An 11,255-nucleotide genomic window follows, 5' to 3' on the forward strand; every position below is an offset into this window, starting at 1 on the left:
ACTACATTGCAGTGTGTATATTGTACATCCTACATATTGTTATGAAAGTGTCTATTACTACATTGCAGTGTGTATATTGTACATATTACATATTGTTATGAAAGTGTCTATTACTACATTGCAGTGTGTATATTGTACATATTACATATTGTTATGAAAGTGTCCATTACTACATTACAGTGTGTATATTGTACATCTTACATATTGTTATGAAAGTGTCTATTACTACATTACAGTGTGTATATTGTACATCTTACATAGTGTTATGAAAGTGTCTATTACTACATTGCAGTGTGTATATTGTGCATATTACATATTGTTATGAAAGTGTCTATTACTACATTGCAGTGTGTATATTGTACATATTACATATTGTTATGAAAGTGTCTATTACTACATTGCAGTGTGTATATTGTACATATTACATATTGTTATGAAAGTGTCCATTACTACATTACAGTGTGTATATTGTACATCTTACATATTGTTATGAAAGTGTCTATTACTACATTACAGTGTGTATATTGTACATCTTACATATTGTTATGAAAGTGTCTATTACTACATTGCAGTGTGTATATTGTACATCTTACATATTGTTATGAAAGTGTCTATTACTACATTACAGTGTATATATTGTACATCTTACATATTGTTATGAAAGTGTCTATTACTACATTACAGTGTATATATTGTACATCTTACATATTGTTATGAAAGTGTCTATTACTACATTGCAGTGTATATATTGTACATCTTACATATTGTTATGAAAGTGTCTATTACTACATTACAGTGTATATATTGTACATCTTACATATTGTTATGAAAGTGTCTATTACTACATTACAGTGTATATATTGTACATCTTACATATTGTTATGAAAGTGTCTATTACTACATTACAGTGTGTATATTGTACATCTTACATATTGTTATGAAAGTGTCTATTACTACATTACAGTGTGTATATTGTACATCTTACATAGTGTTATGAAAGTGTCTATTACTACATTGCAGTGTGTATATTGTGCATATTACATATTGTTATGAAAGTGTCTATTACTACATTGCAGTGTGTATATTGTACATATTACATATTGTTATGAAAGTGTCTATTACTACATTGCAGTGTGTATATTGTACATATTACATATTGTTATGAAAGTGTCCATTACTACATTACAGTGTGTATATTGTACATCTTACATATTGTTATGAAAGTGTCTATTACTACATTACAGTGTGTATATTGTACATCTTACATATTGTTATGAAAGTGTCTATTACTACATTGCAGTGTGTATATTGTACATATTACATATTGTTATGAAAGTGTCCATTACTACATTACAGTGTGTATATTGTACATCTTACATATTGTTATGAAAGTGTCTATTACTACATTACAGTGTATATATTGTACATCTTACATATTGTTATGAAAGTGTCTATTACTACATTACAGTGTATATATTGTACATCTTACATATTGTTATGAAAGTGTCTATTACTACATTGCAGTGTATATATTGTACATCTTACATATTGTTATGAAAGTGTCTATTACTACATTACAGTGTATATATTGTACATCTTACATATTGTTATGAAAGTGTCTATTACTACATTACAGTGTATATATTGTACATCTTACATATTGTTATGAAAGTGTCTATTACTACATTACAGTGTGTATATTGTACATATTTTGTGTTTCAGGGCGACATTTGGAGTCTCTGCTCCTCGTGGATCGTGTGTGTCCGGCCCAGGAAATGGTGGAAGTAGTCAGGTGGGGGGTAAAACCTCAGACCCCTCCTCTCCGGCGTCCCCGGGCCCCTCTTCGTCGCGACCTTCCACCCCGCTGGCCAACTCGGTTAGCCCCGCCTCCTCGCCGCAGACGGCGGCGGCGCAGCTGAAGAACTGCTTGCGCTCGGCTCAGCATCCGCTCTCCCAGACACGCACCTCCATGCAGCTGAGTAAGCACTTCTCCCATCTCTTTATATCCTGCAAGGTCATGCAAGGTCGCCGGCGTTGTGTTAGTCACATGACCTGATACAACGTCCCCCTACTGGCCACTTTGCAATGCTGACAGATAAATATTCTTACATGTATTAATCATTCTTCAACTTGAGTGTTTTGAGATAAAGTCTGTCTATGTTTTTCTTTTTTGTATGCATCCTAGCTTGTAAAATATGGCAAGTAAGAGGTGGCTAACAATGCAGACAATACGAGTACACTATTCCGCCCATAGAGTACTCTAAAAAACATCCAAAAAGTGCCAACAATACTCCATTTACATGCCGTGACCCGAATATTAACAAGTATTAGTGATATTGTTATTACAAGTGCTGACGCAGACGGACTATTTTAGCCAGGCTGCTATATTGACATGTTGAGCCGCTGCATCGCCTCTGAAGTGGTGAAAGTTCATTCTAGATGATAAATCATGTCTCTCACCTGGATAGTAGAAGGTTGTGGACATAAACCCACAAGTTAGTCAACTTGGGTTGTTGTAGTTCAAATTAATTGATTAGTATTTATTTATTTTTTTAGTTTTAACAAACTAAACTGTGTATATCTGAAAATATGGCATTACTACATCAAAATATGACATTAGTACATGAATATATGATGTTAGTACTTGAAAATATGACATTACTACTTGAGAATATGACATTACTACTTGAAAATATGACATTACTACATCAAAATATGACATTACTACATGAAAATATGACATTAGTACATGAACATATGATGTTAGTACTTGAAAATATGACATTAGTACATGAACATATGATGTTAGTACTTGAAAATATGACATTACTACTTGAAAATATGACATTACTACATGGAAATATGACATTACTACATGAAAATATGACATTACTACATCAAAATATGACATTAGTACATGAACATATGATGTTAGTACTTGAAAATATGACATTACTACTTGAAAATATGACATTACTACATGGAAATATGACAATACTACATGAAAATATGACATTACTACATGAAAATATGACATTACTACATCAAAATATGACATTACTACATCAAAATATGACATTACTACATGAACATATGATGTTAGTACTTGAAAATATGACATTAGTACATGAACATATGATGTTAGTACTTGAAAATATGACATTACTACTTGAAAATATGACATTAGTACATGAACATATGACATTACTACATCAAAATGACAATACTACATCAAAATATGACATTACTACTTGAAAATATGACATTACTACATGAAAATATGACATTACTACTTGAAAATATGACATTAGTACATGAACATATGATGTTAGTACTTGAAAATATGACATTACTACATGAAAATATGACATTAGTACTTGAAAATATGACATTAGTACATGAAAATATGACATTAGTACTTGAAAATATGACATTAGTACATGACCATATGACGTTAGTACTTGAAAATATGACATTACTACTTGAAAATATGACATTAGTACATGAACATATGATGTTAGTACTTGAAAATATGACATTACTACATGAAAATATGACATTACTACATGAAAATATGACATTAGTACATGAAAATATGACATTACTACATGAAAATATGACATTACTACTTGAAAATATGACATTAGTACATGAACATATGATGTTAGTACTTGAAAATATGACATTACTACATCAAAATATGACATTAGTACATGAAAATATGACATTACTACTTGAGAATATGACATTACTACTTGAGAATATGACATTAGTACATCAAAATATGATATTAGTACATGAAAATATGACATTAGTACTTGAAAATATGACAGTAGTACTTGAAAATATGACATTAGTACATCAAAATATGATATTAGTACATGAAAATATGACATTAGTACTTGAAAATATGACAGTAGTACTTGAAAATATGACATTATTGCTTGAAAATATGACATTACTACTTGAGAATATGACATTACTTCTTGAAAATATGACATTACTACATCAAAATATGATATTAGTACATGAAAATATGACAGTAGTACTTGAAAATATGACATTACTACATCAAAATATGACATTAGTACATGAATATATGACATTACTACATGAACATATGACATTAGTACTTGAAAATATGACATTAGTACTTGAAAATATGACATTACTACATCAAAATATGACATTACTACATCAAAATATGACATTACTACATGGAAATATGACATTAGTACTTGAAAATATGACAATACTACATGAAAATATGACATTACTACATGAAAATATGGCATTACTACATGAAAATATTACATTAGTACATGAAAATATGACAATACTACATGAAAATATGACATTACTACTTGAAAATATGACATTACTACATGAAAATATGACAATTCTACATGAAAATATGACAATACTACATGAAAATATGACATTACTACATGAAAATATGACATTACTACTTGAAAATATGACATTACTACTTGAAAATATGACAATACTACATGAAAATATGACATTACTACATGAAAATATGACAATACTACATGAAAATAGGAAATTAGTACATGAAAATATGATATTACCACTTGAAAATATGACATTACTACTTGAAAATATGACATTACTACATGAAAATATGACATTACTACATGAATGTATGACATTACTACTTGAAAATATGACATTACTACATGAAAATATGACATTACTACTTGAAAATATGACATTACTACATGAAATACATGAAAATATTACATTTGTACATGAAAATATGACATTACTACATGAAAATATGACAATACTACTTGAAAATATGACAATACTACATGAAAATATGACATTACTACTTGAAAATATGACATTACTACATGAAAATATGACAATTCTACATGAAAATATGACAATACTACATCAAATATAAATATATATTGGTTAGCAACATGAATATTTGCAGTGGAGGGGGGTGTGGAGCAGGTGTAGGAGTGTTGTGTTCACACACACACACACACACACACACACACACACACACACACACACACAGACACACACACACACAAACAAAGTGTAATGACATCATTGTGTGTGAGCGTAATGACAGAGCATCTTGTCTCGCTGGTTCCCACGCTCTCAGGCACACAAACATCTGGACGCCATTACGCAATAAAAGTTGTGTCACATGACCAGCGAGCCGGGCTGGAGTGCAGAGTTATGTGTTCTGCCCGGGGGCCCGGCCCCAGGGTTTTTGTGGCCCTAAACCGCCTTTAATGTTGCTGTATAACACGCCTGCAGTCAGTATTATAACACAGTGGTCCCTCGCCACATCACGCTTCTAAATGTGTGTCAAGTCATATTCTAAATCCTAAAATATGGCAAGTAAGAGGTGGCTACAATGGGAGTACCACTATTGTACCCATAAAGTACTCTAAAAACATCCAAAAAGCGCCAAAAATACTCAATTTACATGTCGTGACCTGAATATTAATAAGTATTAGTGATTTTGTTATTATAAGTGCTAACACAGACGGACTATTTTAGCCAAGATAACTAGCTTATGCTGCTATATTGACATATTGAGCTGCTGCATCGCCTCTGAGTTGGTGAAAGTTAATTCTAGATTATAAATCATGTCTCTCACCTGGATAGTAGAAGGTTGTGGACATAAACACAAAAGTTGGTCAACTTTGACATCCATTTTAGACCCGGAAATGGCGAGAAAGACATGAAAAGATGTTCTTTTTTTTAACCCTTTGTGAGGATTATGATGAATTGTTGATGTAAAGGGGAATATATAAACATCCCATCAGTCTTTATCCCAGTGAGAGCAGACATTGTACAGTAAGTGATTGTTTTATTATGTTTGTATATCTTGTTTAGCACTTAGCATTACTGCTACATGATGCTTAGTGTTTGACTAAAGCTGCATCTGTTTAGCACACAGCTTCTAAAACTTGTGGATCATCCTCCTTATATTCAGGCTCAAAAATAGAAGTTTCTGGATCATCATTTTTCCCAAAGTAGTCTTTGTTGTCTCGCATCAAGTCTGCCATGATTAGTAGTCTTGTTGTTGAAGTGAAAGTGAATGTTGTGATGCGTCTGTGAAATTAATACGCCGCCGTATGCTTGAAATGATCAAAATACATAAATATCACATGTTGTTATGAATGTTACTAGATACTACATATATACTTACAGTGTGTTTTTAAAACCTTGATTGAGATTTTTTGGATGTTTTTAGAGCACTTTATTGGCAGAATAGATTGCGAAGTAAAAAAAGAAATATTAATACGTATTAATAGTACAATGTTTTCTGGACCATACGTCAATTTTTAGTAGGAAATCAGCAATTTTTTTGTAGATCAGCAACTGTGTGCCCTCCCTTGTGGTTGACTAGCGACTGTGTGGCCCCCTAGTGGTTCATCAGCGACTGTGTGACCCCCCCTTGTGGTTGACCAGCGACTGTGTGCTCCCCTAGTGGTTGATCAGCGACTGTGTGCCCCCCCTTGTGGTTTACCAGCGACTGTGTGCCCCCCTAGTGGTAGATCAGCGACTGTGTGGCCCCCTAGTGGTTGACCAGCGACTGTGTGCCCCCCTAGTGGTAGATCAGTGACTGTGTTCCCCCCTAGTGGTTGACCAGCGACTATGTGCTCCACCTAATGGTTGACCAGCAACTGTGTGACCCCCTAGTGGTAGATCAGTGACTGTGTTCCCCCCTAGTGGTTGATCAGCGACTGTGTTCCCCCACTTAGTGGTTGATCAGCGACTGTTCTTCCCCCCTAGTGGTTGACCAGAGACTCTTTCCCCCCTAGTGGTTGACCAGCGACTGTGTGCCCCCCTAGTGGTTGACCAGCGACTGTGTGCCCTCCCTAGTGGTTGACCAGTGACTGTGTTCCCCCTAGTGGTTGATCAGTGACTATGTGCCCCACCTAGTGGTTGACCAGCGACTGTTTTCCCCCCTAGTGGTAGATCAATGACTGTGTTCCCCCCTAGTGGTAGATCAGTGACTGTGTTCCCCCTAGTGGTTGATCAGCGACTGTGTTTCCCCCACTTAGTGGTTCACCAGAGACTCTTTCTCCCCTGGTGGTTGACCAGCGACTGTGTGCCCTCCTTGTGGTTGACCAGCGACTGTTTTTCCCCCCCTAGTGGTTGACCAGAGACTCTTTCCCCCCTAGTGGTGGATCAGCGACTGTGAGCCCCCCTAGTGGTTGACCAGCGACTGTGTGCCCTCCTTGTGGTTGACCAGCGACTGTGTTTTCCCCCTAGTGTTTGACCAGGGACTGTGTTCCCCCCTAGGGCAAGGCAAGGCAAGGCAACTTTATTTGTATAGCGCTTTTCATACACAAGGCAGACTCAAAGTGCTTCACAGACAACAAAGTGAAATGAAAGAAAATAAAAGCAAAATTAAAATGCAAACAATAAAAATAAAAATAGTGGTTGACCAGTGACTGTGTTTCCACCCCCCAGTGGTTGACCAGCGACTGTATTCTACCCCTAAAGGTTGACAAGAGACTGTGTTCCCCGTGGTTGACCAGCAACTGTGTTCCCACCTAGTGGTTGAACAGTGACTGTGTTCACCCCCTTAAGTGGTAGATCAGAGACTTTGTGCCCCCCCTAGTGGTTGACCAGAGACTGTGTTCCCCCTAGTGGTTGACCAGAGACTGTGTCCCCCCCCCTAGTGGTTGACCAGCGACTGTGTGCTCCCCTAGTGGTTGACCAGCGACTGTGTTTCCCCCCTAGTGGTTGACCAGAGACTGCGCCCCCCCCCTAGTGGTTGACCAGCGACTGTGTACCCCCCTTAGTGGTTGACCAGCGACTGTTTTTCCCCCCTAGTGGTTGACTAGCGACTGTGTGCCCCCCTAGTGGTTGACCAGCGACTGTGTTTTTCCCCCCTTGTGGTTGACCAGAGACTGTGTTCTTTCCCTCGTGGTTGACCAGCGACTGTGTTCCCCCTAGTGGTTGACTAGCGACTGTGTTTCCCCCCCTTGTGGTTGACCAGAGACTGTGTTCCCCCTCGTGGTTGACCAGCGACTGTGGTCCCCCCTAGTGGTTGAACAGTAACTGTGTGCCCCTCCTAGTGGTTGACCAGCGACTGTGTGCCCCCTAGTGGTTGACCAGCGACTGTGTACCCCCCTTAGTGGTTGACCAGCGACTGTTTTTCCCCCCTAGTGGTTGACTAGCGACTGTGTGCCCCCCTAGTGGTTGACCAGCGACTGTGTTTTCCCCCCCTTGTGGTTGACCAGAGACTGTGTTCTTCCCCTCGTGGTTGACCAGCGACTGTGTTCCCCCTAGTGGTTGACCAGCGACTGTGTTTCCCCCCCTTGTGGTTGACCAGAGACTGTGTTCCCCCTCGTGGTTGACCAGCGACTGTGGTCCCCCCTAGTGGTTGAACAGTGACTGTGTGCCCCTCCTAGTGGTTGACCAGCGACTGTGTGCCCCCTAGTGGTTGACCGGCGACTGTGTGCCCCCCCTAGTGGTTGACCAGCGACTGTGTTCCCCCCCTTGTGGTTGACCAGAGACTGTGTTTCCCCTAGTGGTTGACCAGCGACTGTGTGCCCCCTTAGTTGTTGATCGGGGACTGTGTGCCCTCCCTAGTGGTTGACCAGCGACTGTGTGCCCTCCCTGGTGGTTGACCAGCGACTGTGTGCTCCCCCACTGAGAGGTCCCCACATTTACACACATCTTTGTGTCTATTTCAGTCCACAGCCCCCCTGCTGGGAGCCCAGAGCGACCCCAAGTTTCCATATCCTCCCTGCGCTCTCAGAGCTCCTCCCCCTCACGCTGCTCCGGCCAATCAGGTCGCCCCCTCTCCATGACGTCCCCAGGGCCCAGTTTGGGCCCCTCGCCGCTGTCTTCCCCCGCCTCTCGGCCCCACCTGCCCCTCTCGTCTCCTCTGTCCTGCCTCACGCCTCCCAACGTGTCTGCGGCGCTCCTCAACGGGGAGACGGGCAGTCCCCTTCACCCGCCCTCGCCGGGACCCTCCCACACGCCCTCGCCGCCCGCCCTCGCACCCAAGCCTGAAAAGGTGAGTCAATTAGATGCTCGTGCATGGACAAAAGTTTTGGGACACCTTCCTAATATTATATGAAATATCATCCTATAATATTATGTTACACAATGATAGTATATTATATCATAAAATAATATTATGTTATATTACAAGATAATATATATATTATATATGCTTTATTTATTTATTTATTTATTTATTTATTTATTTTGGACATCAGAGTGGTGTTTACCTGCACTACACCTGCCTTCTCTGCATCCTGGGGTTCACCACCGACAGAACCTAACAGTAAATACACAACTTGAGGAAGTGACAAAACAAAGGAGATTGTCAAAGGACATTTTAGAACGTTTAGGGTTAGATCTGTTTTAGGGTTTGGACACTCTAGACGTGTTTAGAGATAGATCGGTTTTAGGGTTAGTACATTCTAGTACATTTTTAGAGTTAGATCGGTTTCAGGGATAGAACATTATAGGACGTTTTAGGGTTAGGACACTAGAACGTTTTTAGAGTTAGATCGGTTTTAGGGTTAGATCGGTTTTATGGTTAGATTGTCTACAACATTTTAGGGTTAGAACGGTTTTAGGGTTAGAACATTCTAGTACGTTTTAGGGTTAGATCGGTTTTAGGGTTACAACGTTTTAGGGTTAGATCGGTTTTAGGGTTAAAACATTCTTGAACGTTTTAGGGTTAGATCGGTTTTAGGGTTAGAATATTCTAGTACGTTTTAGGGTTAGATCGGTTTTAGGGTTACAACGTTTTAGAGTTAGATCGGTTTTAGGGTTAAAACATTCTTGAACGTTATAGGGTTAGATCGGTTTGAGGGTTAGAACAACCTGGAATGTTTTTTTAGGGTTAGATCGGTTTTAGGCTTTGAACATTCTAGCACAGTTTTAGGGTTGGATCGGTTTAAAGGTTAGAACATTTTACAACGTGTTAGGGTTAGATGGTTTAGGGTTAGAACATTCTAGAACGTTTTTAGAGTTGGATCGGTTTTAGGGTTAGAACATTTTAGGACGTTTTAGGGTTAGAACAGTTTTAGGGTTCGAACACTAGAACGTTTTTAGAGGTAGGTCGGTTTTAGGGTTAGATCGGTTTTAGGGTTAGTACGTTCTACAACATTTTAGGGTTAGAACGATTTTAGGGTTAGAACATTCTACTACGTTTTAGGGTTAGAACATTCTAGTACGTTTTAGGGTTGGATCGGTTTTAGGGTTAGAACATTCCAAGTCGTTTTTAGAGTTAGATGAGTTTTATAGTTAGGACACTCTAGAACCTTTTTAGAGTTAGTTCGGTTTTAGGGTTAGAACATTCTAGAATGTTTTTAGCGTTAGATTGTTTTTAGGTTTAGAACACTAGAACGTTTTTAGAGTTAGATCGGTTTTAGGGTTACAACATTTTAGAACATTCTTAGGGTTAGATCGGTTTTAGGGTTAGAACATTCTAGAACGTTCTTAGGGTTAGATTGGTTTTAAGGTTAGAACATTCAAGACACGTTTTAGGGTTAGATCGGTTTTAAAATTAGATAGTTTACAACGTGTTAGGGTTAGGACAGTTTAGGGTTAGAACATTCTAGAACGTTTTTAGAGTTAGATCAGTTTTAGGGTTAGAACGTCCTAGAACGTACTAGAACGTTCTTAGGGTTGGATTGGTTTTAAGGTTAGAACATTCAAGACACGTTTTAGGGTTAGATCGGTTTTAAAATTAGATAGTTTACAACGTGTTAGGGTTAGAACAGTTTAGGGTTAGAACATTCTAGAACGTTTTTAGAGTTAGATCAGTTTTAGGGTTAGAACGTCCTAGAAAGTTTTTAAGGTTAGATCAGTTTTAGGGTTAGAACATTCTAGAACGTTTTAGAGTTAGATCGGTTTTAGGGTTAGAACATTCCAGGACGTTTTTAGAGTTAGATCAGTTTTAGGGTTAGTACACTCTAGAACCTGTTTAGAGTTAGATCGGTTTTAGGGTTAGAACATTCTAGAATGTTTTAGGGTTAGATCGGTTTTAGGGTTAGAACATTCTAGAACGTTTTAGGGTTAGATCGGTTTTAGGGTTTGTACATTCTAGGACGTTTTTAGAGTTATATTGATTTTAGAGTTAGAACACTCCAGAACGTTTTTAGAGTTAAATCGGTTTTAGGGTTACAACATTGTAGAAGTGTAAAATGAGCGCTGCCTGAGTGTCTGGCAACCCTCTTCAACGTTCACTTACAAGCGGAGTTGAATAACGACACAGAATGCGATCC

The 11,255-nt window shown here is 38.3% G+C and overlaps 1 protein-coding gene across 1 annotated transcript in view; it reads left to right on the forward strand.

Annotated features, from left to right (window-relative positions):
* The window catches only part of LOC133665308 (E3 ubiquitin-protein ligase SH3RF3-like), a 289,756-nt gene extending 280,457 nt beyond the window's left edge, over positions 1 to 9,299 (forward strand). The window contains exons 7-9 of the mRNA XM_062070567.1: positions 1,723 to 1,979; positions 8,703 to 9,028; positions 9,234 to 9,299. Coding sequence (XP_061926551.1) covers positions 1,723 to 1,979; positions 8,703 to 9,028; positions 9,234 to 9,299 — 649 coding nt within the window. The remainder of the gene's footprint in view (positions 1 to 1,722; positions 1,980 to 8,702; positions 9,029 to 9,233) is intronic.
* The last annotated feature ends 1,956 nt before the right edge of the window (positions 9,300 to 11,255 follow it).

The sequence above is a fragment of the Entelurus aequoreus genome, linkage group LG14, assembly GCF_033978785.1.
Source record: "Entelurus aequoreus isolate RoL-2023_Sb linkage group LG14, RoL_Eaeq_v1.1, whole genome shotgun sequence".
In the NCBI taxonomy this organism is placed as follows: Eukaryota; Metazoa; Chordata; class Actinopteri; order Syngnathiformes; family Syngnathidae; genus Entelurus; species Entelurus aequoreus.